Source organism: Abramis brama (assembly GCF_963993115.1).
Source record: "Abramis brama genome assembly, chromosome: 10".
Classification (NCBI taxonomy): Eukaryota; Metazoa; Chordata; class Actinopteri; order Cypriniformes; family Leuciscidae; genus Abramis; species Abramis brama.
In genome coordinates this window covers 23426832-23454801 of record NC_139972.1, presented here as the reverse complement: position 1 = coordinate 23454801, position 27970 = coordinate 23426832, and the positions used below count along the sequence as shown (strand labels likewise).

Here is a 27970-nt window from a genome sequence, read left to right as displayed (position 1 = left end):
ATTATTTGATTTAATTTAAAGTTAGAAATCGAAATCGAAATCTTTTTAAACCGTATCAAATGTCTCTACTGTCACTTTTGATCAATTGAATGCATCCCTGCTGAATAAAAGCGAATGGTAGTTTTGAATGGTAGTGTAGATCCATTTACATCCATTTGATGGCACTTTCACTGCTGTCTGTAACAAAAATGCATCTATTTGGACATTAGCCTGCATCATCTATTGATTTTATTCCCCTTTCTGATACAGCCTAATTCTATAATGTCGTTCTATAATGATGTCAGAAACACTTTACCTCATTGTACATTCATGAAGTAATGCACTGAGCAGGTGATGGGAGTGGAATATATTCATCTGAAGGGTGTGACTATTTAAAGATAAAGTCTAAAGCATTAGTCACAGGGCTAACAGTAACATGAAACTACACAGAAATATATGCTGACATGTGTTAACTTTTAATCTTGATGTAACTGTGAATTTCCAGACTCCATTCCACACATAATGAATATTGTCATTGTTTAGTCACCCTCATGTTGCTCCAAACCTGTCTGACTTTGTTTTCTCCAAACCTGTCTGACTTTGTTTCCTCAGTGCTGGTTGCCCTTTTCCGTGCACTTACAACGAATGGGCACTGGAGCTTTCGAGCTTCGAAAATTATGCAAAAGCACCATCAAATGTCATATACGGATGATTTGTGTACATTATTCCTAGTCTTCTAAAGCCATATGATAAAGCCATAAAGGAACAGAATGAGATTTATAATTTACATTCAGTGGGCTGTGACTTATTCATTGAATCGGTGAGATCTGTCCAAATTACCAGTGAATAACAACTTAAAGGATGGTTTGCATAAAGCTATCTTATGGAGTTTAGAAAGCTTGGAACATAGCTTAAAATAACGTGGCCTGGATAAATTCTTAAAAAAATTGACCATTTGTGTTCCACAAAAGGACAAAAATCTTTGTTACATTGCATCTATGTCTCTTTAAAAAATCCAGAGGATTTTCAGTTATATGTTGCACAACATTCGCTTCACATAACATGTTGCCTCAACTTTTTTGCCCTGCAGCATAAATGTAGAAATCATTCTTAGACAAAATGTCCTTCATTATATTTTAGTTCATGCTTTTCATATGTGTACCATGCAATGTCGCCCTGCCCCGTGTGTGTTGGGTCTGTGGGAGCGGACTGCTGTGTCATCTGAGATCACTGATGGCCAAGGTCCAGGCAGGTTTTGGATGGGGGTGGAATAGTTCAACACTCCCCCTCCTTCCGCCCCTTCACGTAGCCCCAGTGTTTCCCGTTAGCACAAGGCCGAGGTCAGACCCCTTCTCAGACTCACTGGCGTCCTGCGCTTGATCATTCCCGCTCTTCTCCTCTCTCTCTGAGCCAGTAAATGTCTTCTTTTGGAGCTCCTCCTCAGAATCTGTGTGTGAACTGAAGTCCACGGCAACTCCCTGCATGTGAAGCTGCACGCCTGCATTTGTACAACATTCTTTTAATATTTGTGCTGGCCAAGTTGCAGATCTGTTTTTATTTAAAGTTCTATAGAAAGCTTTCTTGCTGGGAGGAGGTACAGAGTGAGTCATTATGTAAGCTTTCTGGGAATTCTATTTGGTTGCATTGTAATAATTCCAGTGAAACAGATTAGGGTAAATAACAGTCTTAAATGGCACCTATTACGCCTCTTTTCACAAGATGTAAAATAAGTCTCTGATGTCCCCAGAGTGTGTATGTAAAGTTTTAGCTCAAAATACCCAACAAATATTTTTTTTGTCATTTTTTGGGGATGAGAAAAACGCGCCGTTTTAGTGTGTATCCCTTTAAATGCAAATGAGCTGCTGCTGCCGGCACAGGGGGCGGAGCCTCACCAGTTCACGCTGGCAGGACAATCTCATCTCACGGAATGATAATATCAAAACAGAAACTCTCAGTAGCAGTGTTCATTTCGACCTGGAGTCGGACAATAATGCCCACAGAGCCAGATAATATATGCTGTATGGAGATAGAACAGGTATAGTTTAGTTTAATTACGGTTATAACTATATTTGTCAACTGCTTTTATCCACTATTAATACAAGCCTGCTGTAGCAAACCCCGTCCAAATGATGACCAAAATATACTGATGAGTTCAGTGAAGTTTATTGTACATCACACAAAAGATGAAGTGTCAGTTTTACTCCAAAAAATCATCTGGAGTAAATCCATACACTTATCCATACACTCTCTCTCTCTCTCTCACTTTCATTATCATCAACATAGCTACACAGCGAATTACACAGAACACTTGTTACAACTAACAGTAAACAAATATATACACACCTTTTCAGGGGGTGCCTAATAAACTGGTAGACTTTATATCTGTAAAACAACTCCGATGAACTGTAATAAAGTGCGTGCTCTCCCTTTCATTACTGTCGTGACAAGTAACGCACCGGAGACTATAAGCTGGATCACGAAAAGTTGGTACAGACCCATCCACGAGTAACAACGAGAGTAAATGATGACTGCTATGTTCATTCTTACATCTTATAACAAAACACCTCAATCGCTTAGGAGACATTCTCGTCTACAGCTGCTCCGACGTCGAAACAATGGCAGACTGTGTTTAGCTCACTCAGGGCGGGTCTATGCTAAAACTGCAGTGTCCATCAACAGTCGTGGGCGGGGCTTGTGCAAAAGTACGTCACATTGCATAGAAACTGCAAACGGCTTCTTCTGAGACACTGCTTATGATTTTTGGGGATTTCAAAAAAAGCACTGGATTTTTATCATTATTGGATTTTTGTGTACACACACTGCCAACAAACACTTTTATGTTCAAACACCATGTAAAAGTGAATTTTGCATAATAGGTGCCCTTTAATGATTTCAGGTTAAATTGTAAATTGTCACAATAGTTCATTTGAAATGTTTCTGCAATGTAACAACTTATTTTTTTTGTTAAAATTTTTGAATGCAAAATATTTTATTTTATTATTAATTTTTAGCAATTTTATTATTTTTTATTAATGAATCTAAAGTCAAATATTTAATTATTAATTATTCTTATTCATTATTCAAATTATTTATTATTTTAATTATTAATTGTCTAATGATTACGTTTAAAAAAGGTCTGCAAAAATCAAAGTGCACAACAAATGGAATTATTGTCTCTCAATAGAAAGAATCGATTCTGAACTGCATGAAACGAGTCGTCTGTAATTCCAGCCTCACTTCCTGCACTAACCTACATAGGTTTGTAACAAATTTGCATAATGCCAGCCTATGGTCTTCATTGGCTGCCGGTGAAAAAATGGCGCTTTTCCACTACACAGTACCAGCTCGCCTCGGCTCGGCTCGGCTCGACTCGGCTTTGTTTGGTTTTCCACTGTGTAAAAGTTGTACCTGTACCTGCTTCCAGGTACTTTTTTTCGTACCACCTCCGGCGAGGTTCTAAGCGAGCTGAGGCGATACTAAAATGTGACGTGAAAACACAACAGACTGCTGATTGGTCAGAGAGAATCGTCACTATTTACTGCGTCATCATTGCACGCGCCAGACGGAGTATCCTGAATAAAAAACAGCAAAAACAAAAACATCCAAAAACCGCATACACTCGATTTCCTCCATTGTCCTGTGTGTGTGGGTAGCGGGTGTGTCTTGCGCGTCTCGCGTAGAAGATTAAGTCACGGCAGTTTCCTGCGGCGTCGCTATGACGACCAGGTACTATTGTGGAGGTACTATCTGCAATGGAAAACGGAGCGAAAAGCGAGGCGAGTCGAGTTGAGCTGGTACTGGTAATGGAAAAGCACCAAAAGTTTAACTTTACCCGCCCTCAAACACTGTAGTTGTAGCTGAGGCCTGGAAGAGTTTGGGTCGTGTTGTCGACATGTCGAGAAGATGCTGTTTTCTGTGCTGCCAAAGCCAGTTCACTTTGCATGTATTTCAAAAGGATGAAGATTTAAAGAGTCAGTAAAACCGGCACCATCGTTATTGTTCGTATCACTGTGTATCAAGTGCTGAGGAAGCCTCCGGAGCTGAAATACAGATATGGTAATGGGCGTTTTGTTTCCAACACGCGCTGTAAGCAGTAGGCCAATCACAACAGACTGGACTATCTGACCAATCAGAGCAGAGTACGCTCTCGGAAAGGAGGGGTTTTGAGAGACCGAATCCTTGATTGAACCATTTCAGACACTGTGAAAAAAGAGGTGATGCTCCAGTGTATATTATGAGAAAATTAAAGGGTTTTTTGACCTTGGATGAATAGGAGGAACCTTTAAAATAGCATAATAGTTACTTTTGATGTCAACTACCCAGATACTAAATGTAGTTTTGTGTCCCTCAATCTGCAGGAGTGGGAAGAAAAATAAGCCGCTTCTGAACGTGCAGGTAAACGGTGGAGGAAATGGCTGGGAAGACTCACCCTCACGGTCACCACTGCTGTCTGCCCGCTCCCCCTGCATCCTACCAAATACACCCAGTCACCTGGGAGATCCTGCGGGTATAAGAAGTACGTTTTCTTATTTAGCCCTAGTAAAAGACTAGCTGTGTTAGCTGTGTACCTAGACAGCATTTTGAGGAATCACAAATGTGCTTCCATCATGAAGGCTGATCCAAAGACAGCAATGCTATGCTTCCTTTTGAGATTTGTAGTGTATGTATGCTTATTTGAGTATCACAGCATTAGCTTAGCAACATGCTAACACTAAACTTAAACTTTAATTAATTTTGAGTCCAATCCGTGTTTCTTTAACATCATCTAGATAACGTTGCAACCCACGGAAGCTCTCCGTTAATCATGAGGAAGGATATCGGTCTGGATGTCACACACAGGTAATACCCACTGAACTTTTTCCTGTTTTCATTATTATGTACTAGTTTGTCTTTCAACTTCCAGCACAAATGAAATTGGCTTTCTTATTGTGCCTCCTCAGGTTTTCCACCAAGTCCTGGTTGTCTCAGACGTGCCAGGTGTGCAAGAAGAACATGATGTTCGGTGTTAAATGCAAACATTGCAAGTAAGTGAAGGCGAGAAACATTTCAGAAAACCACATCTGACTTTCTCCCTGCTAATGTTTGCTTCCATCTCTTTTAGGGTGAAGTGCCACAACAAATGTACTAAAGAGGCCCCTAAGTGCAGGATTTCATTTGCACAACGTAAGATTTAGTAAAAGTTGTAATATATATTCAGACAGATTTGTGCTGCAGATGATCTAAAGTTCTGTCCTGTTCTTTCAGTTCCAAACAACAGAATCAGAAGAACAGAGTCAGTGCCATCAGGTATCAACAACCAGGTGGAGCGACCGGCAGAGTCGCAGCAGTACGGAACGTTGCCGAAGGCAATAAACAAAAAGGCATGTAGCAAACCACACAAACCAGGAAGTTGCGATTCTCATTATGCTAACTCCTTGTATGTGCTGACTCAGTGGTGTTATAAGTCTCTTAAAGTTGAAGTGTCATTTTTTTAAATACTTCAATAAGAATTAATAAGAAGTATATAAATGTAATGATCATTTAAAATCATTTAAGATCATTTTTATTTATTTATTTCAAATTGGTCATGCTAGTGACTTAGCATGCGACTTCTATTTCATAATATGTCATAACTGTTTCAAACATCCATTTTTACACCTTGTTTCTGCGAATGGAGAATGTTTTCTAAGATTTGTTTTCCCTTCAGGACCACCCTCCATCCCTGAGTCACCTGGACTCCAGTAGTAACCCCTCCTCCACCACCTCCTCCACCCCCTCCTCACCTGCCCCGTCCAGTCAGAGCAACCCCCCGAGCGCCACCCCGCCACCCAACCCCTCCCCTAAGGGTCACGTTGACAGTCGCTTTCACTTCCCAGGTCAGTCTCGTTTACACAGATATCACGGAATCTCATTTACCCTCTGCGTCTAAAACCTTTTAAAATTCGACACGACAAGAAGGACTTTCTTTTTGAAGCACAGCAGGCACTTCTTCGTTGTCTGTCTGTCCTCCAGTGCTCAGAATTAACCTCTTGGATGAATGTATACTAACCTACTAATATCTGCCCTTAATGTTCCGTTCTGCATTACTAAAGCTTTTTTAAATCGTTTCATTACTAAGGAATTCTTGCTGATGCATAACACGCTAGTTGTTTAACTGGGTCTTTCTCTTTTCCTTGTGGACATCTGTCTGTTTGTCCCATTCATTAGCTGCCTGCTACTTTCAGCATAGACCGCAGTTTGTCTTCCCTGGTGAGTTCATCCACACCATAAAACTCTGTTATTTACCCTTCATGAGCACCCTTCTGAAACCTAATATGACAAATGGGACACCCTACGGTCTTGTGTCCTTTGTAAGTCCACAAGATCGCAAGTGCACAAGAAGTGTGTCATTTGGGACAGGGCCAGTGTTGCTATTAGTGTTTAGACTGTGATGTGCTGCCTCCTAGGGGTTATCTATGGGAATTGCTTTCTTTTTTTAGTATTTTGCATTTTCAGCTCTCTGTGTACATGCATGGAGAATCTGAAATGCACATTATTCTAGAGTATAGTTTACATTTATATTAAAGTTGTTAACACTATTGCTATTGCTCAAATCCTTAACCTTACTCCCTAGGACACATTAAATGTATCAAAAGTGACAGCAAAGACATTTATAAAATTACAAAAGAATTTTATATTTCAATCAAATGTTCTTCTTTTGAACTATTCATCAAAGAATCCTGAAAAAATAAATGTTTCCACAAAGAATATCAAGCAGCGCAACTGTTACAAAATTACTTCTGAACGTTTAATAGCAACATTGGTGTATAATGTTGAAGGTGAACTTCTGCACTCTGAAGTACACTTACACAGCTCATGTAATCACACACTCAGATTTCCTTTTTTTCTCACAGACGTATCCAGTTCCACGCATCCAGATGGCAGTTGCAACACTGGGTAAGGCAAGACTTCTCAATTACTGTTTTTTCAGTATTTCTAAAAGTGTTTTGACCCCGGACCAGTTAAATGCAAGTGTCATTGGTTTTGGTTCCTCATTTTAATATTCCTGAACTATAGCAGTGACTGCACACATTTTTGGTTTTTGCTTCATCACAAATGAATCATTAAGTTCACACAGTTCACACGGAACCAGTGTAGCAGTACTGAACTTCCCCTGCAAGTTTAAACTTATTATGCATGCTTCATTGAAGTTCATTCAGAAGCTTTTTACTCACCTACATGTCGATCCCAATCTGTTAGATTGGCTTTCTTCCGTGGAACACAAAATTAGATGCCAAGCACCAAAAAAGCACCATAAAAGTTGCTTAACATGTCTTCTGAAGTCATTTCATTTTTAAATGGAAACTAAAACTATTAAAAATGTTGTTGTTTTTTCGCTATAATTGAAATTAAGATGAAATAACACAAAATATTAGCCTGGCAAGCCAGACCTACATTAAGATGTTGGGTCTGGCAACTCACCATAGACACGGCTCAATCCGAGGGGCGGGATAAACGGCTGTCTTTCAAATTCCCTCTGCACGCAATAGGACAGCGCTTAAACCAACCAGAGCGTTTTCCCAACAGCGGAGCTAACGTTAGTTGATAGATTCAACTTTTGCCATATCTGGCCGGCAAAACTACTAACACATCTTCCTTTTTTAAGAATGACTTAAGTGCTGTTCTTTGCTCTTTTCTCAAAGAAAAACTTAACTCCAAGTCCTCCAGAGTCGCGGCCAAAGCCGATTCGAAAGACTGTTCACCAGCAGCAGCCGCCATTCTTTGTTTTCAAGCCAGGGAACCGTCGCAACTCTGTCGTCATTATGTTAAGCCCGCCCCGCCTACTCTATACACGACGTGATTGGCCTGACCCAATTTAGGTTTTTGCAGCTCGAAAGTCAATGGAGAGTTGCTAGACTACCCTGGCTGCAAAATACATTTTGCTGCCGCTAGGGTGCGTCTAGATTTCTAGGCTAACAAAATATAAAAACTAGATGAAATATGAAAATTATAAATGTTGCCTTGGCAACTAACTGAAATAAAAGAAGTTGAAGTACTAAAATGAATAAAACTGAAATAAAAGACATTAAAGTTACATAGACATATAAAATGACTAATAAAAATGACAAAAGCACATAAAATTGCTAATAATTCAAACTGAAAATATTAATAGTATAATAGTATATAATACTACTAAAATAATGCTGTCTCAAATATAATTTAATTCAAATGTTTCACATGAGGTTTTGTTGTCAGAGACAAAACAGTTGACATCAATGTTTCCTTTATTTGTGACCCACATTAGAAAGTCACATGGGTTCAGAAAAACGTGAGTAAATAACAGAATTTATATTTTCAGGTGAACTTTCCCTTGTAAATGATCGAGATCATACATAGTATTTATATACTGCAAAATGTTTAAATGTGTTGAGTCTAGCGTGTCTTCTCTCCCATGCAGAGAAACAGATCAGTTGGAGGGTAATGTTAAGCAGACATCAACAGGCCAGAGGGAAGCTGTGGTGAGTACGCAAGAAACACCTCCCCCCCCCATAGAGTTATAAGGAACTGAAAGTGTTTGTGGGCATAGTTTCCAGTTTATAGTGGTGGTCACATGCTTTTTTGCAGTCAGTGGTTTACATGTATTGACCCTGGACACTACTAAAGAGACAGTACTTAAACTTTTTAGTTTACATCTGCATTTTGAATTGCGTAAACTCAAAACCTATTGTTCTTATTCAGGATGAGGAACAGCAAGGGGATGACGGTCAGGATCAGGAGGGATCGGACGATGAAAGTGAAGGTGATGAAGTGGATGACCTGCCCAACTGCAGGGGCTACTGGAAGGACCACATAAGCCGTAAGGCCAGCCAGACTAGCGTTGACCTGCGGGAGTGGGATGTGCCGTTTGAGCAGCTGGAGCTGGGAGAGCTGATCGGTAAAGGCCGCTGGGGGAAGGTGTGCAGGGGCCGCTGGCACGGAGAAGTGGCCGTTCGACTGTTGGAGATTGATGGTAACAATCAGGAGCACCTGAAGCTATTCAAGAAGGAGGTGATGAACTACCGGCAAACGCGACACGAGAATGTCGTGCTGTTCATGGGGGCCTGCATGAACCCGCCCCATCTGGCCATTATCACCAGGTTCATCTCTTTCTGCTCTCTCAATGTTGTGTCGTTCATGTACACTGACATTCAAAAGTTTCTGAAATGTTAAAGCAAATGTGCATTAAAGGTGGGGTAAGTTGTTTTGGAAAATGCTGTTGGCCAATGTTGATATTCAAAATCACTCCAAACAAACACACCCCGTCTTCATTGCTCCGCCTCCAAAACATACAGTCCAATCCTAACAGCCCTACTCCGAGTCGGTCTCGAACCCCGATCCCCCTGCAAGCGAGTCGAGTGAACTAACAATGACTCTAAACACCGCTTTCACTAGCAGTCGTCAATGAGACTCACGCTAGCTCTCAATCCAAGAGAGGATGTTTGTTTATCATAGCAGAAGGGCAACAAAATAATGCTTCACGAAAAATAAAGCGTAGATGATGAATGAATGACAAGGAACCACAAAAAATAAATGTACAGTACACAATAGTAATTACAAACAAGAGTTGGTTGTTAGTTGCTAACAGCAGCTCCAGACACACAATGACACTCAAACCCAGTGTTACTCACGTCACGTGTGGACCCGAATCAAAGCAACATCCGCGTCTGTTTTCGGGCCTTCCCGCTTCGCTCTCTCCAGCGCTGGACAGCGTTTCTAATATTAACACGGGTCCTAAAGCTCTTGTCCAGACATAACCCTTTTTTTTCCAGTGATTTCTTCTGAGCTTTTCTCTTTTGTATTGTGTCTCATCTCTTTTTCTGCAGTCTTTCTTCAAATCTCCCTCTTGCTCGTTCTCTCTCCTCCACCGTCATACGCCCCCTAATGCAGATTGGCTACACGTTTGTTGTTGTGTCGGCCCGACTAACTTCCAAAAACTACTGACTCCACCTTTAAATTGACCAAAAGTTACTGTAAAGACATATAATGTTACAAAAGATTTCTGTCTCAAATAATGCTGTTTCAAACTTTATATTCAAACACAAAAACACAAAAAGATTTCTGAAGGATCATGTGACACAGAAGACTGGAGTAATGATGCTGAAAATTCAGCTTTGTCAGCACAGGAATTAATATGACATTTTTTTAAACAGTTATAATATTTCACAATATTACGGTTTCTACTGTATTGTTGCAATGCATCCTGGTGAGCATAAGATACTTCAAAAATGAACTTTTGAATGCTAGTGTATATGTTTTGAATGTTTAATACGGGAGCATATGTGTGTTTGGATTTTGATTGATCTATTTATCTATCCTTAGCTTTTGTAAAGGACGGACGCTGTACTCTGTTGTCAGGGACTCTAAACTTGACATCAACAAAATAAGACAAATCGCTCAGGAAATTGTAAAGGTATGAAGCATAACATGCAATACATGTTCTTGGTTTTATTTTAAATGATTCATCAATGCATGTTATTATCCAAAGAAAATGAAAGAAGGGACTTCAGTTTCTATTGCCGCCATATTGAGTGCAATGGTTATGCACTTATACTGTCTTTGCTTTAACTGTTTTTTTTGTTCTTGTTTTTCACATTCTACAGGGAATGGGTTACCTTCATGCAAAGGGAATTGTGCACAAAGATTTAAAGTCCAAGAATGTGTTTTACGATTCCAACAAAGTAGTAATCACAGATTTTGGCCTGTTTGGGATGTCTGGAGTGGTCCAAGAGGGCAGGTAAGGGTTCATGTCATGACTGCAGTATTATAACAAATTAATAGTCTTATCATACAGTATGATTTGTTAAGAGCTTCATTAACGCATGTGTGTGTCTGTGTGTAGGCGGGAAAATGAACTGAAGCTGCCACGGGGGTGGATCTATTACCTAGCTCCAGAGATCGTGCAAAAGATGGGACCAGGAAACCAAGAAGACTGTTTGCCCTTTTCAAAAGCTGCTGATGTTTACGCCTTTGGGTAAAAACCACATCTTTGTTATCACATCTGCATCTCACCTAATGAGCCTATAATGCAAACACTTGGTTTGGGTGTAAATGTTTCATTTCTGCTTACTTTTTTCTCACAAGACAATGCTATACTTTTTCTGATTGATCAGGCACTGACTGTGAATGTGTCTTTCTTAGCACTATCTGGTTTGAACTCCAGGCCAAAGACTGGCCCATCATCAACCAACCAACTGAAGTTTTGATCTATCAGCTGGGAAGTGGAGAAGGCCTCAGAACGTTACTGGCCCAGAAGGGTACAAGCCTGGGCAAGGAGGTTACGGTGAGTCCAGCCCCGGTACATTTAAAATGATATATTATTATATCAGTGGCGAGTGGTGACCTTTTTTAACCGGGCATGCTGGGTGGTGCTTTTTTTTAAAAATGCATCTGGTGCAGATCCATTAGATCATGGGTTTATAATGGGTTATAATAAGCGAGACGCTCTGGTTCGATCTAGACAGAGTGTTAGCTGCTCAGTTGCTTACTTTCATGACGCATAGCAACACAGCTAAAGTATTCATAATATGTTTGACCTTTTATTAAAAGAAGCATACATTTACCTGTTGATGCCTTCACAAGCACCCGTAAAAGCAGTTGAGTCAGGCGCGACGGGCGAAAGGGACAAAATATGCTGTATTTTTGTAATTCCGCTATGTGGCACTAATGTTACAGAAACTACAAACTGCACCTTTAAACGGCACTGCACATCGGCTGAAGATGCACATCTAAATCAGAGATGACAAATAATGACAGGCGTCAATTTAAAAGTTTTTTTATTATTATTATTAAGAATTGAAAATAAGTATAATATAATAAATATGAGTAGCCTGTTATAAATGCAATATAAGTCAAATAAAATGAGTATTTTTTAAATAAGCTGAAAAAAATGCAAATAGATGACTTTAACAAATGCATAGACTATTGATTTACAGCCTCAGATAGTTACAGTAGGTCTACTTACAGTAGGTTATCAGTTTTCATAAAAAATACATTTCCTTATGGAGAAAATGAAATAGCCTACTATGAAAATTGTTATAGTTGTGACTCTTTTTTTCATTTGATTTAGTCTATTTAGTTTTGTATCAAACTGTGAAGGTAATATGATGCCATAAAGAATCGCATGCGCAGGGTAAGATTTGAGTAAGTGTACATAAGATTGCAAGCGTAAATTCAATTTGCATGTGGAAGAGAAGATTTGTAAAGGTGTAAATCGCCTTTCAAGTGTTAGAAAAAAATATTTGCAGCATTTTACTGTTATTCGTAAGTGTAATTCATGTATTTTGAAACTGCAGCTTCGTGCTAACGCAAAATAAATAGGAACTGTATTCTTCTGACTTCCATTTCTTCTGTGCTTACACTTTTGGCACGTTTTGTTTTGCACAAATACGGCCAAAAGCACTGCAAGCCTGTGAACAGCAATTTTCAACTGAAAACAACAGAGTCAGGAACTGCTAAACAGATTGATTGCGTAAAATCAACCTTTGTGTAAAAAAAATAAACTGTTGCAAATGTCTAAATGACTTGTGTACATGAGGCAAAAAAGTTCCCGAAATAACCCGATTTGTACAGTTGCGTCATTCTTTTAGCTGCGCTTACAGTTTTGGCACGATTCTCTCACTCATTGAGTTTTGCAAGCGTGAAGAGGAGGGCGGGTCCACCTTCTTCATGTAGCCAATCAAATGAGCGTCTCTGACTCTCGATTTACTATTATCTGATTGGTTCAGTAAACACGCCAGTCGTCAGAACTTTTTTCTTCATTTGGCTCAGCATCGTTCTCGTTGCCAAAATTGTACTTTTAATGCACACATACATGTTAAATAAATAAATAAATCATGATTGCTTAATAAGCTGTGCACCATTAGGCTGACAATATGAGTTAATGCTGAATTTCGAGCTGGTGTTAACGTTATTGGATTGAATTCTTGCACATGCAAATTTTATTTACGCTTGCAATCTTATGTACACTTACACAAATCTTACCCTGCGCATGCGATTCTTTATGGCATCATATTACCTTCATATCAAACACAATGTTATTTTCTTTGATCGAGATCTGGCAGCAACTGCACATTTTTCCTCTTGGGTGAGCGATTCTGCGCATGAAATCCCCCAAACGACAGCAAACCAATGAGAACGCGGGACAATGATGACGATACATAACAACAGAGCGTAGGCGCCAAAGCTGCTGTGGATCCGGTTACCCGAAACCCTCCGTAACTGGCAGATTTGAAGAAAATTACCATTGTTCGGCTGATAAATAAATGACGGAGAGTATCGCCAACATTTTAGCATGTACGCTTTATGATACATGTCCAACAAGGGAATTTATAGTAATTTATAGTGTTAATGTTAATTAGAGAGTCCATGAATGGCTTGGGTATGCAGAGCATTCACAGTTTATATGGGCCGCACGCCCATGTAATATATATATGATTATATGATGCATAATATAATATGGTCATTGTACTCCCACTGTAGGAGATCCTGTCCGCCTGCTGGTCCTTTAAAGTTGAGGACAGACCTACATTCACTCAGCTGACAGACTTACTAGAGAAGCTGCCGAAGCTCAATCGCCGGCTCTCGCACCCCGGACACTTCTGGAAGTCTGAGGAGTATGTATCCTAGACTGGACCGCTGGCATGCTGTGGATCCCCCTTTTTTGGAGGGTGTAGTTTAGTGAGCATGGAAACTAACTGATCGTTTGGAGCCGACCTGTGCATTGTTTTGTTTTTTTATTCTGAGCCTTCTTCATTTTACACTATTGGATTTTTAGTGTAGCGAGTGTCAGGAGGATGCTGTGCATGAAATCAACTGAATGAATGCTGTGTCATTTGGTCAAACCATATGGGGTGGGATAAGTGATGAAATAAGTGATGAAAAAACGAGTTTATGTTTGTGATTTTCTGCTACAAAAGTTTTTGCCTGTTATATGAATGGTCTGGTTTGCTAACATGTGTGAAGCTTGTGATTTTATCGTTTATTATTCACCATTTAGAAATTCAGAATCAGATACTGTTCTGGTTCAGAGGGAAGGTGCCCATTTATTATACCTGTTACACTTTGAAGATGTTCATATGTCCAAATATCTGGCCTGTGGTCAGTAATGCACCTGTTATATTTAAATAATATTGTTTAGTCTGTGGTGGAATGGGCACAATCAGAACATTATTTTTATAATAAATAAAATAATGACAATATTTGTAATTATATTGTTATTATTAATCAGTAAAAATAACTGAAAAGCCTTTTATGGAGAAAAAAAGAAAGAAAAAAGTAATGTTTCTGTATGTTGTTTCTGCCCTTTTTCCTGTGGGTCTCTCTCATTCTCGGAATGGGCCGAACTACTGTGATCACATCTCTGTCATCTGCTGTTCCTGTCCCACCACCAACACGTCACTTTATTTTCTCCTCTGTGCTTTCCTTTCTTCTGTTCAGTGCATGGCATCACCACTGTCTGCGCGAGCACTGCAGTCCGGGCCTCCGCTCTCGCTGTCCCTATGTGTACAAATACGACCATTTGTCCACGGCTGCCGTTAACATTAGCTTGGCTTCTGCATTCAAAGAAAGCAACTGATTCAGACGTCTGATTCTATTCCGTTTATTTCCTGTGTGATTTATTGATTTCTATGCTTCTGATAAACAGAGCGTCTTACAAATCTTGGCATTGTGTTGCTTTTCCTTAGCAGTACTTTTAGTCTCTTTAGCTTTTAAACCTTTGCCTGTTCTAGTACTGAGCAAAGCCATTTCAGCAAAATTTTGTTCATGGAAAATATGCTGATAGGATTTCCTCCCTTGTTTTTCTGTTTCAAATTCCCCTTGTGTGCCGTCACATGGATGAAATGTGATCTCCGTTGCACATCTGGTGGTCAAGACCTTATGCTTTTGCAATCCGCAACCCTTCTACTGTATTCTTACAGAAGTGACTTCCTTTTTCCACATTGTTGCTCAAAATTAAGATTTAAATGAATAATATTTTACCAGATGCTAATCTGACCTACTGAGCCCTACCAGGACAGTTAAAGAGCCTCAAAAATTAAGGGTCCTGACGAGGTATTTGTAATATCATAAAGTATGAAAGATATTTTGACCCAGCAGGATGGTGTTCAGAAACTTTTCATGTCTAATACCTCTCGTGTGTGTGTGTATGCGCGTGTCAGTCAGAGTGAGTGTGAGCGTGTGCATGCAGAGTTTTGGGTGGTTTGTGGTGTTATAAACATTGAGAGGATGATTCTTTTAGACTGCAGTGACTGTTCCCATAACAACAGACAATAGAGAACTATTGTTTTATTTATTGTACAGCTAAGATTTCTTATATTAATTGTACAAATTTTTATATGTTTCCATCGCAATATTTTGAAAAGGTACTTTACTTCTGTTGTACAGCTCTTTATATACAAAGTGTCTCGGACATAAACTGTACATTTCTAGAGTGAGATTGTGGTTTTAATGTTATGAAATTATGAATTCATATTTTTGTAAAGCTTTTAGCCACTTGTCTGTAAACACAATGTAATTTTATCTTGGCAGAAATAATAAACAAACTTAACATTAATTTATCATTTATCCTATTCATGAGAGAGAATGAGACTGTTGCATATACATTAACATTATATAAGTTGGAAATCTATCACTGGGGGAATAAGTCATCTACAGTTATACATATTAAACATTAGACACTATTAGGTACAACTTGCTAGTAGTGGGTTGGACCCTCTTGAACTGCTTTAATTCATCGTGGCAGATTCAACAAAATGATTTTCATTATCACAACTTTTTATCTTTTGTCAAATCAACTTGGATAATTAATGTTCAGAGAACATAATATTTTGAGTGTATGTTAATTAAACCAATCTCCTTCATAGTATTAACTAAAAAATTTAAGGAAACCAGGTAACTTACTTTTTTACGTTAAACCAACAATACATTTTTACAGTGTGGAAACATTCGAGATTTTGGTCCATATTGATGTGATCGCATCACGCAGTTGCTGCTCATTTGACGGCTACACATCCATGATGAGAATCTCCTTTTCCACCACATCCCAAAGCTGCTCTATTGGACTGAGATCTGGTGACTGAAGGCCATTTGAGTTTAGTTAACTCATTGTCATTTTCAAGAAACCAGTTTGAGATGATTTGAGCTTTGTGACATGATTATCCTGCTGGAAGTAGCCATCAGAAGATGGAAAGACTGGTCATAAACGGATGAACTTAAATCACATTTCCTCCCCATTCTGAGGCTCAGTTTGAACTTCAGCAGATCGTCTTGACCATGTCTAAAGACATTGAGTTATATATACAGGGATGGACTAGGACCAAAAAGTGGCCCTGGACTTTCTGGCCCACAGCAGTCCACCACATCCCAAATCATAACACATTGGCTCATTAATGTGCAGAATAATTTTTGTTTATAGCATAAAAATATAACACAATACAAAAAGAAATGCTATTTAAACATTTATTTTAAGTAACACAACATATATTAACTTGCCCATGAAAACCTGCCCATGAAAGCCACATGGACAAAAAGGTGCAAACGTCTTGTGTAAGATGTGTTGGTCCTATCTGCAATGATCATAGCTACAAAACAAAGGTTAGTAGCAAATTTTAATTTAAAAAGTTAAAGATAAACATAAAACAAGGAACTCGTTTTTGGAAGAAAACAATATAATTCAATAGGGTTTATTATTTTAATTGTATAGCCTACTAATTGTTTGAGTTAAGAACTAATTTCTCAGCACTCAGCGGTGTTTGGAATTAACTACCATCATTGTTAAAATGAGTGGCTAGTTTACTAGTGCGAACTAATTAATGCCACTACTGATTTCATTTAAGTTTACCGGTTCAGTTTGAATGCTATGGAGGGCATTTTCTGCCAAATTTAAATAAATTAAATGATTAAAATTAAAATTAAAACCAGATTAACGATTTCATTACAGAAAACAGTACGCAAAATATGTGACAAAATTGAGAATGAAATTAAATGATTTCATTTTCACAGCATTATCCCTGTCAAATTGAAAAATAAAATGCAATAGGTGATTTCACATTTCATTTTCACTACAGTCTCGAGGCAAGACTGCCAATATTAAAATGAAAAGCCAAACGTGAAAAAGAAAGTACAAATACAGTTTTTACAATGCTCTTTAGTAATGCTCACGCAATAATAGTGACACAATTCAAATACAAATGTAAATTTTCGTTTTCATTTTAATTCCTCTTTTATTTCACAGTTTTCATTTTCGTTTTCATTTTCAAAGACAACCTGCATGCAAATTCTATGTTAATGAGTGGGTGTGGCTTATTCTAGTAACGGCGCTAGAGGCACGCCTTCTGTAAAGCGAAGTCGTCGACGTCCCGTGTGCATGAGTTGAATGTGTGAAACGAAATTATTTAAATAATATAGTAGCCTAATCGAGACGACGAGATATGGCGAAATCTGTTAGTGAGCTTTTGCGGGAAGCTGCCGCAGCATTAGAACATGGAAACAACCAGCCTGACCATGTTAGTTATGATGTTAGACTCAGACTAGACCATAATCGACGATGAGGTTCATTCATGTATTAGGCTGTTTTGGAAATTCAACTATTTGGGTGTACAAAGGTCTTAGTAACACAATTTCTACAACAATTATAGCCAGACATTAATACCCACTAGCTTTAACCGAGAACCTCGGACAATGTTTCATATTCGCGTCGTGCCTAACAACGCCCTTCTTACGTTACTTCTATACTCTTTGACTGTAGTGAAAATGAAATGTGAAATCACCAATTGCATTTTATTTTTCAATTTGACAGGGATAATGCTGTGAAAATGAAATAATTTAATTTCATTCTCAATTTTGTCACATATTTTGCGTACTGTTTTCTGTAATGAAATCGTTAATCTGGTTTTAATTTTCATTTTAATCATTTAATTTATTTATTTAAATTTGGCAGAAAATGCCCTCAATAGAATGCCATCCTCTTCACTAGGCTCAGGTAGGCCTACAAGTAGAGAGGGGGAGGTGTTGTTGGTCATCATCAGCAGGCGCTGGTTCATCATCACTGACACTGACTGTGCTACTGGGTCCAGCCTCGCTATCCTTGACCTTGGCTGTAATACTAGAGCCGTCAGAGCCTGCTGAACTGCAACTTCCCTTCGCGCCAAATGCATAATCTGTTCATTTGAAGCATTTCACAGCATCTACCTCTAATGCTTTTTTTTTTTTAACGCGTAACTTTTCAGCTCCACCTTTTCTTTTCATTCTCTTTTCATCCATGGACAATTGTTTGTAATTATCTGCTCAGAGAAATTCGATGTAACGGATCAATCTGTAAATTAGACGTGAAAGAGGGCGTGTTTCAAGATACGCAATGGAGTAGACCAAATTAACAGGGAGGGAGGGCAATAGCCCACACTCACATGCACACAAAACACACTCCTTGTCGGCCGCGCGATCGACTCACTCATCCATTTGCGTAGAAAATAAATGTAATATTATGATTTCCGTATAATTTGTTTTAATATATTTGTGTAGGCCTACCGGGTGGGCCGGCCCACACCGGTGCTCCGGATGACCAGTCCGCCCTGATAGGCTACTATGTGTAGCCTATGTAGGCCCTACAGACACACACACATACAATTTGCTAATTGTTTCATGTTTTATTACTACTGCCCAATAAAATGTACCCTGTTCAAAAACAAACATACCATGCATTAGCTATTTTAGCATGCTTGCAGGAATTTAGGCTATAGGTATCAGAAAAAAAAAAAAATCATCTGTGTAGGCTACTAAGACTACAGTAGGTTCTATCTGTATTCACATGTGGCTACGGATAAAGTCCAAAATTTGTTTTGAAAAAGTTTTCTGTACGAAAAGGAAATAGAATCTCCTTTTTTTTTTCTTCTTTTTTTTTACTGTAGCCTACACAGCTTGAACATTTCCTCTGTACCATTATCTTGTGTCCTGGTTGTTATTCCAGAAATGTACAACATTTATAGAAAACTTCTAGTAAGTGGACAAAAATGTTTGCTACAAAAAAACCCCCCTAAAAGTAGGCTATACACCACTAAAGTTACATTTTACGAATTGTGGGAGGAGTAACTTATGATTTCATCAGCACATAGGGCCTACAAAACATACATAACCATGTTAAGCATAGTTGACATCTTACATATATTTTAATACATTTGAGCGTGAATGAGGGAAATATTATGAGTCTAATGGCGTATTACAGTTTATCCCTCACTGAAAGGTGCATGGCTTCTAAAAACTAAATAACAAGGTCACAAAAGGCTGTCATTAGTTTCAATAGAAAGCATAGCCTGAATGAGTTTGTGCTTATGATATTTTTAAAGGATGTGACTATTCTGAGAGAACCATATATTTTGCACTTTTACGATACACACAAAAAAAATGTTTGAGCCTGATCTGTATCAGCCGCCTCGTGGGAACACTGCGGTTCCGTCGATTAGCGGACTGATTCGGTATGATGTTGCGCAATGACGTTACAGAAAATGTAAAGGATGGAATAGCATGAAATAAAAATATTCACAAAATAAATATTTAGCATGTTATTGCTCGACTTGACATCGTATCCGTTTTAAATAGCCTGTCTCCCAAAATCCCCATCTCCTCTCCTGTAGTCTACTACATCTTATTTAGCTAACATTACTGTTGTAGCCTAAAATACCACTCTTTATTCTAATAACACTTTGCGTATGTGAACGAACGTTTACATTGACCAAATTTAGGAAGACTAAGGAAATAGGAATGGTGCTCTTGAACCACGCTACTGAGACATTATAAGCTTCCTGGTTGGAGAAACCGAAACCTAACGTAACTTTTTTTTACTGGAAACCAACCGGACATCTGTAGGTGGTTCTAGGCAATATCATTGCTGTAGGCTATTCCTAGCGCTTTTTTCTTTAGGCTTTGTCTGACTGCCGATCTTGACGACACACTTAAAGTTGCAAGAAAGCAAGAACTGGCAGAATGGCGTTTTATCAACAACAGCCGTTTTTTAACCCGGTAAGTGCATGACCAGATGTTAGTTTTGTTATGGAAAATAATCAAATATGCATTTGTCTCTTTTTAACTTCCTTCTCTTTTTTGAATTACACTATTTTAATTTACTCTGTGATTTTGCATGCATGCACAGAAATATTTTGGCTGCTTAAAACTCAGTTTTGCAACAAGAGACCGAGGCAAGTTGTCACACTATAGCCTAATCTACGGATGGGTTCTTTCTTCTTTCTTCTGTTCTTTCTTTTCTTTGAAAGTTAATTTGTGTATGTTTGATCGTGCAGGCTTATGTGATCAGGAAAGTGTTTTTTACGTGAAAGATGTATTTGATGTGTCAATTTGCTAGTCTTTTGTGAATTGTCTTATTTTGACAATATATGAATATTAAATATAATCATGAATTCACGGTTGAAATTGGGCCTGAAAAAGACGTATTTTCAACTCACTTTACAATTTAGACGCGAGTGGGACGTCCTTTTATATGCGTCTTTTCAACGACCGCAGTAAAAAAAACGGGCTTTTCACCTTTCACTTTCAACCAAAGTTGTTTAGACGTCTGGCAATGTCGTCTTTTCGACGTCTTTTCAACGAGTTTTTGCTGGGTGGGCTGCTTCTAAATACATAATTTAACATTTTCACCGTCGTTGTTATGGACAAAGGTTCAGTTAGGCTACTTTACCGTTAAGGTGATGACACACAGGGCAACTTTTTGAGCAATGTTGCCGAGCGATTGTTGCTTGAGCACTTTCCAATTGAAAATGGGCAACACATTTCTATCTGGATAATTTAGGTCGGTCGTGCTGGGCCCTGTGACATTTCTCAAAAAGTTCACCAGTGTATCACCTTTACACAAGTCACGCATGTTGTTTCACGAGTTCACACTTACATACAATTTGAGGGGGTAAAGTTTAATGCGTATTTGGCCTGCTGTCCGGAGGGAGGGAGGGCTCCGAGCTCGGAGTTCGGCCCGAACCCAGAGTAGCCTACTCCCCCCGTATGTATGTGTGTGTGTGTTTAGGACTAGAAGTGTGGAGAAGGGGTGGTGGGGGGATGCTGCAAAACTGTCAATGGATTGAGACTTCTGAGTGTATATATACCTCTTACCATTGATTGCTGAGTGCTCTCCACTTGTGTTAATTATCTGAACGTGCTTAACTTTGTTAATAAAACCTCATTCCAGGGGTCCTGCGTCTATTCCTTTTTCTAAACCAATGAAATAGGAAGATGTGGTTTCTTCTTTATTGATTCTAACACTAATGAATAGAATAAGCAGATACAAACTTCCAAAGATGAAACGTGTTGGACATTATATTGAGTCTTAGTTCATCAGGGAATATTCATATAGGGAAGCCTATACTTACGTGTGGCATTATTATTTACATCGACACAGAGAATCCCATTCAGTGGCCCAATCCAAGGAGGCTTGCAGGACGGGAAGAGTATTATCATAAGTGGACGGGTTTTACCAGGGGCTAACAGGTGAGCAATAATGTTTAATAGTAGGCCTAGCCTAGTTTTCAAGGACCCACCGTAAAACATGATATGATCAATAAGTTATGACAACATATGTTTTTACATTTCTTAAACTCATCAAATTAAGTAAAGCAATTTTCAACTTTTTTTTATAAGTTACAAGATTCAACTATTTTTTTAAGTCAGTTCAATGTAATTAAAGTTGAAATTAATTAAACATCCAAGTTAATTGTACTTAATTGTAATTAACTGTAATTTAAGGCAGTGAGATTTATTCCCATATCTGCTAAATATTTATTAGATGCAAATGATTAAATACCTGTAACAATGTTTATTATACATAGCCTACATAAAAATTTTGTGTCTGCCTTAATTCTTTATTGTTTTGTAGTGCAGCAGTATATGGTCTTTAGTCATTTAAGTACCATTTTTAGAGGCAAGCACAGACATTTCACAATATGTGTGTGGAAATGATAAAAAGAGTGTTATGCAATCACAAAATCATTTCCTTGAAGAAGGGGTGTCAAATTCAGTTCCTGGAGGGCCATGATTATCCTGCAGAGTTTAGATCCAACCCTATTAAACTCATCTGGGCCAGCTAATCAAAGTCTTCATGATTACTAGAAACTTCCAGGCATGTGTTTTGGAGCTGGTCGGAGTTACAGGACATTGTCCTCCGTGAGCGGAGTTTGACACATGTGCCTTGAAGCCTTGAAGCTATTTTGAACTTATATAAAGTCTTTGCAAACAATTTATAATCACACTTTCCTTGTTACAGCGGTTATCTTCCCAGTTTCTCTCATTCCTCATTTTTATTCGGTGTCCTGTAGATTTCACGTGAACTTTCAGTGTGGTTCTCATTCTGGGGCTGATGTTGCTCTGCACTTTAACCCACGCTATGAGAGCACTGGATATGTAGTGAACAACACTTACCAAAACAGGAACTGGGGCTCAGAGGAACGCAAGTATGAATCTCCCTTCCCCCAAGGCCAAACGTTCACCCTCCAGATCCTTGTCGCCCAGGACGCATACAAGGTACAAGATCATTCACTCTCAGATTTTCTGTTTCTGAAGCGCTTCTGAATAGCATTAGTCCTCATGTCATCTTTTATTATTATTAATTAGTAATTATTGGAGAGGCATTTCACCTCCTTTCCTTTATGACTTTAATGATGGTTCTCTCTAGATATCTACTAATGGGAGACACTTCGTGGACTATAAACACCGCATTCCCTTTACTCGGGTGGACACTGTCGCAGTGGAGGGAATGGTGGAGCTGAATTCTATTGCATTCCAGAATCCTGCGGTGAGAACAAAATACACATGCTGCCACTGCAGAATTTCCCCTGAACTAACTTCCCTTTTCTGGCCCACTTTTGCAATTACTTTTTGACAACATTGTGATTTGCAATAGAGTGACCACAAGTGTTGGCCATCAGAAATTAGTACTTTTATACAGCAAGGATGTATTAATAATGTTACAAAAGATTATTATATTTCAAATAAATGCTGTTCTTTGTAATCCAATCAGCACAACTGTTTTCAACTTATAAAGAATGTGTATATGTAAACGTGTATACTATTTGTATATGTGTATACAAAATAATGGTTTTGTCAGGGGTTGCTTGTATAGTGAAATCCAAAGTTGATGCGTGACGCAGAAAGAATGATAATATAACTTTAATAGACACTAGGAACGAGAACTCACAACTACACAAGAGAACATAACATTAACACAAGACAAAGAAATGATGAAGACAGAAGTCTGTGTCCAAAAACAATCCCTACACACTTAAATAGGGCACTATTTGAAGGGACAGCCATTTGTAGTGGTGTCTGAATCTGTAGGTGACGCTATCACAAGCAATATTCAAAATGTGAGCGCGGCCAAAGGTTTGAATACTTTTTAAGCCCACTGTATATTTAAATGAGGTGTTGGAGAAAAACGTGCACGATGAAGGAATGGAAAATCAAGATGATCTTTAATTCATCCAAAATAAACACTCAGGAGATTGCTAACTGGAATAATAACTCAAACGCAACAAATACAGCAACAATAATAGACAAGGGAACTAAGGAAACTCAGGGGTTAAATACAAGGAACAAACAAAGGGAACTACATGAACGTAGGTGAACAGAATCTAGTAATTAGCCATTAAACAGCAACAAACTAGAGCGTGAATGAGTAACCATGAAGGGAACTGTTATGAACGGGCAAATAGAGAGAAAACGAAACTAAAACAGAACATACGTACATGTTACAATAATATGGCAAATAAACTTTTTTTTTGTCTTTGCAGCCCTATTTACCTCCACAACCAGCTTTTCCAGTGAGTATAACCCTGTACCAGTGAGGCAGATCATATCAGCTCAGCTTATTGTCTCTATGTAAATAAAACTGAGATGCTGCTCTGTATTCAAGCAAGAATAGCTTTGCATTGACATTTTAATGCACTTTGCATATTATCTTTCCAGGGTTATACTCAACCACAGATGGGATTTCAGGTGGGAGGAAAAATTTAAAACAACATCAAAGTCAGTTAAGAAAGGTTTTTTATAATTTTTTGTAACTGTTTGTCCTTTCGTTTACAGCCTCAGTATGCTGTGCCTCCAGGATGTGGGGTGAGTGGTCATGAAATATGTCATGTGATCAGTAGAGTTCAAAGTTTCTTGTTTTTGGGAGTTATATCTGTGTGCATTCTACTGGATTCTACAACCAATAAAAGACCTGCAACAGAAACTAAATGAAAGGTTGAAAGAAAACTGCTAATGAAAAAACTAATAGAAAGGCAGTAAACTTGATGAATAAACATGATGGGGTAAATCTGTAAACTATGGCTCCAGAAAGAGATTATATCTTATTATAACGACCGCTGCCAAATGATATTTCACAATTCACATGTTTCCATTAGTTCACCATGTTAGCATTTAAAACATAATTTTTAAGTTTTATCTGGAGTTTGCAGTGCTCTTATTTGTGATTCTGGTAATAATGAATGGAAACAAGTATGCCTTATATATCCGTCCATAATACATTTGAACCTATTTTTATGTTAAAAATAAGTAGAAAGAAAGAAATTTTTTAGATTTGTTAAGATTTTAGTCTTTCATAAACAACTGTTTGTCCTTGCAGTTCCAGCCTCAGTATGCTGTGCCTCCAGGATGTGGGGTAAGTGGTCATGAAATATGTCATGTGACAACTTTATGGTGATCAGTAGAGTTCAAAATTTCTTGCTTTGGGGGGTTATATCTGTGTGTCTTTTATGATTAATTTGATGCTCTTTAAAACCACACAATGCTTTACTGGATTCTACAACTAATAAAAGACCTGCAACAGAATCTAAATGAAAGGTTGAAAGAAAACTGCTAACGAAAAAAGTATTAGAAATACAATAAACTAAATCTAAATCACCTCTGCCAAATGATAGTTCACATGTTTCCATTAGTTGATGTTCGCAGTTTTATCTGAAATTTGCAGTGATCTTATTTGTGATTCTGATAATAATAGATTTATTTTAATAGATTTATTTTATATCATTATTTTAAGTCCTTCCAATGTTCTGTGTTGTTAGTGCTCACTAAGGTGCTGTTATTTTGATCAAGCAGTGAGATATGAGATCACAATGTTTGTCTTGTATAAAGGAAGTGATACTAAAACACTTTTTTTCTCCTCAGGTTCCTGCTTACCCATCTGCACCATCTTATGTAAGATCAGCTCATTTGGTTTTCACCTCAATTTCAGCAATTCTCACTTTTTTTTCTGAATTTCACATCAAAAAGAAAATCTGTTTTCAGTGTGACAGTTAATAAGTTTTGAGGCCAAACTTTTTTTTTTCATAAATAACTTTTTGTTTTTGTGGGTATCTGCCAAGCTTCTTGAAAAATTTTTTTTTTTTTTTTTTTTTGCATGAATACATGTGGTATGGCCATTTCCTTTTGCACTTAACTCTTTCCCCACCATTGACAGAATTTTCCGTCTTTCTGTGTTTTTACTGTTATACAGTAGGAGGCGCTATTATGCATCTTCTGAAAGAGTACTGAATCTCCAGATCAGATCAGAACAGTTTTTTTTTTTTTTTTTTAAGCAGAGGATCTGTTCTTACTTTTGATATATTGCATGTTCAGAATTCATTAAAAAAATATTCTGGGGCCATGACATTTTTGTGAAAATTATTATTATTATTTATTTTATTTTTTTAACACTGGCGGGAAAAGAGTTAATAACGTTTTAATTCATTCATTCATTATTTCATACAGATTCTTTTTCTATACACTTTTTAAGGTTTGCATTAGTTGTAGTTCTAGATTTTGTTAATAAAACCAGTGTCATTTTAATGCAACATTTGAATAAGTATTACAGGAATTATACAGTAATTTCAGTTAATGTACTGTGCTATTTTACACCCATTTATACATATCTCTTTATTTTGACCCGCATTTAGAGTGTCCCATACAAAGCTGTCATCAATGGTGGACTTCAACCTGGAAAAAACATTGTCATCCACGGAGTGATCAACCCTAATGCTAGCAGGTTAGACCTCAGATGACACAGACTTTTATTTTAATTATATTATTATTTTAAGATGATATTATAAGTCCTCTGTTCTGCTTCAGAATACATTTTAACCTGTGCTACGGAAGTGGGATCGCATTTCACTACAATCCCCGTTTCGATGAGATGGTGGTTGTGCGCAACACCAAACAGATGGAGAGTTGGGGTTCGGAGGAGCGGTTCGGAGGCATGCCGTTTCAAAGAGGACAACCGTTTCAGGTAGCCAAACTTGCATCCTTCAATATGTTATTATATTGTTGCTGTTAGTGTTACAAGCTGTCATTGTGACTTGGAACTAATTTTACTTGTGGGTTTTGTATGTGTGTTGCAGGTCACCATCTCTTGCAATCCCAACCATTACAATGTGTTTGTCAACGGCAAACAAGCACACACTTACAAACATCGCTACACAAAGTTGAGAGACATTGATATTTTGGAGGTTTGCGGAGATCTGCAGCTGACTTTAGTGCAGGCCTAACAGGGATCTGTGATGTGCCATTTAAGAAAGAAAGTCAAGAAAAAGCTTTGCTAAATGTTTAAAAGGAACAGGCCTATAATTGCCCTGAAAAAGCCTAAAGAAAAATGGCTGACTGTAACCATGAACAGCACTGTGACGGCTATATTGAATGAATATAAAAATACATTTTGGCTTTCTGTTTTATACTTTATGCATTATGTATGTTGCATGTTATGTAGCTATTTAGTAGATGCCTGTTTCTAAACTGACTTGAAACTCTCATCGCCCTTACCACTGTAACCCTACAATAAACGGCATCATCTCTGCCGTGTAATCTGACAACTGATCAGATAATCTCTTCCCAATACTTACATTTAGTGTTGTATGCCTAAGCCTACCCTATCTTCTTCATCTTTGGATCCATCTGTATAAATATCTAAATGTGACCCTGGATCACAAAACCAGTCACAAGTAGCATGGGTATATTTGTGGCAATAGCCAACAATACATATGGGTCAGAATTATCGATTTTTCTTTTATGCAAAAAATCATTCAGTTATTAAGTAAAGATCATGTGCCATGAATATATTTAGTAAATTTCCTACCGTAAATATATCAAACAATTATTTTTTGTGAGTGAATTCAGCACAATCGCGAACAGAAATGGACAACTTTAAAGGTGATTTTCTCAATGTTTAGATTTTTTTGCACCCTCAGATTCCAGTTGTTGATTCTAGTTGTATCTCGGCCAAATATCATATCCTAACAAACCATACATCAATGGAAAGCTTATTTATTCAGTTTTCAGATGATGTAGCCTATAAATCTCAATTTAAAAAAATTTACCCATGTGACTGGTTTTGTGGTCCAGGGTCACAAATAATTAAAATATTCACTTCTTATGTACTGACTTGCCATGTGTCCTTTCTCACACTCTTCCAATTCTTTCTTTTCATTATGTTTAAATCTACCTCAGTTTTTGGAAACATCCATATAGGGATAATACTAATAGGGGTAGGGGTTGTCTGCGTGTCATCACATGTCACGTGTCATCCTCTGTCATTATTAGTTCAGCTGTTCCATCTGTTCAGTCAGTCTTTGTCCGATCTCCGTTTTATTTAGTGTGTGTTGGTGCCTGTTCTGCTGTCTTGTATTTTGATCATCATTAAACCTTCGTGTTGAAAAGATAGGCTACCGTCAACTTGTTCTGTCTTCCTGCAACCACCCGTGACATAGGCTATTTTCTTTTTCTCAGCTAATTTGCTTATTGTGATATCTTAATGATTATGAGGAATCTACATATCGCCTATATGAAATAATACGAAATAATAAATAATAGTCTAGTAAGTTCTGTTTTGTGATTCAATCAAAGGGTTTGCAATCGGGTCTCTGAAAATACATTCTGAGGTAGTTTTTCAATGGGTTGTTCAAATACAGAATAGCCAATTAACCTAAAAAGAAGTTTATTCAAATGTGCTATTATAGCCTACTTCTTTCAAACTAAA

At 38.0% G+C, this 27970-nt stretch overlaps 2 protein-coding genes across 13 annotated transcripts in view; both read left to right on the top strand.

Moving 5' to 3' along the window:
• Positions 1-15529, top strand: part of ksr1b (kinase suppressor of ras 1b) — a 43416-nt gene extending 27887 nt beyond the window's left edge. For 3 of the 12 annotated variants that reach the window (XM_084127556.1, XM_084127565.1, XM_084127564.1), the window contains 17 exons: positions 4338-4495; positions 4749-4818; positions 4920-5003; positions 5081-5142; positions 5224-5339; positions 5666-5834; positions 6166-6207; positions 6852-6894; positions 8243-8266; positions 8396-8456; positions 8677-9074; positions 10297-10387; positions 10578-10711; positions 10817-10948; positions 11116-11257; positions 13456-13589; positions 14413-15529. In XM_084127556.1, the coding sequence (XP_083983682.1) occupies positions 4338-4495; positions 4749-4818; positions 4920-5003; positions 5081-5142; positions 5224-5339; positions 5666-5834; positions 6166-6207; positions 6852-6894; positions 8243-8266; positions 8396-8456; positions 8677-9074; positions 10297-10387; positions 10578-10711; positions 10817-10948; positions 11116-11257; positions 13456-13589; positions 14413-14551 (1999 nt within the window). In that variant the 3' untranslated portion in view covers positions 14552-15529. Of the gene's footprint in view, positions 1-4337; positions 4496-4748; positions 4819-4919; positions 5004-5080; positions 5143-5223; positions 5340-5665; positions 5835-6165; positions 6208-6851; positions 6895-8242; positions 8267-8395; positions 8457-8676; positions 9075-10296; positions 10388-10577; positions 10712-10816; positions 10949-11115; positions 11258-13455; positions 14233-14412 lie in introns of those variants that run through there. The other 9 variants (XM_084127561.1, XM_084127567.1, XM_084127566.1 and 6 more) reach the window with 5 other exon arrangements.
• A 4240-nt stretch (positions 15530-19769) lies between these two features.
• LOC311090726 (galectin-9-like) lies at positions 19770-27654 on the top strand. The gene is made up of 12 exons (XM_084126202.1): positions 19770-19989; positions 21374-21462; positions 22287-22491; positions 22643-22762; positions 23757-23786; positions 23932-23961; positions 24049-24078; positions 24590-24625; positions 25132-25161; positions 25899-25987; positions 26071-26227; positions 26340-27654. The coding sequence occupies exons 1-12, from the start codon at positions 19954-19956 to the stop codon at positions 26484-26486; spliced, it is 999 nt and encodes a 332-aa protein (XP_083982328.1). The 5' UTR covers positions 19770-19953; the 3' UTR covers positions 26487-27654.
• Positions 27655-27970: the final 316 nt, after the last annotated feature.

Excerpts from the sequence above, each read along its gene's own strand:
- LOC311090726 (XM_084126202.1), top strand. The coding sequence starts at position 19,954 with ATGGCGTTTTATCAACAACAGCCGTTTTTTAACCCG. Across the intron at positions 22,763-23,756 it reads TTGCATTCCAGAATCCTGCG|CCCTATTTACCTCCACAACC; the intron begins GTGAGAACAAAA and ends TTGTCTTTGCAG. Across the intron at positions 23,962-24,048 it reads AACCACAGATGGGATTTCAG|CCTCAGTATGCTGTGCCTCC; the intron begins GTGGGAGGAAAA and ends TTTCGTTTACAG.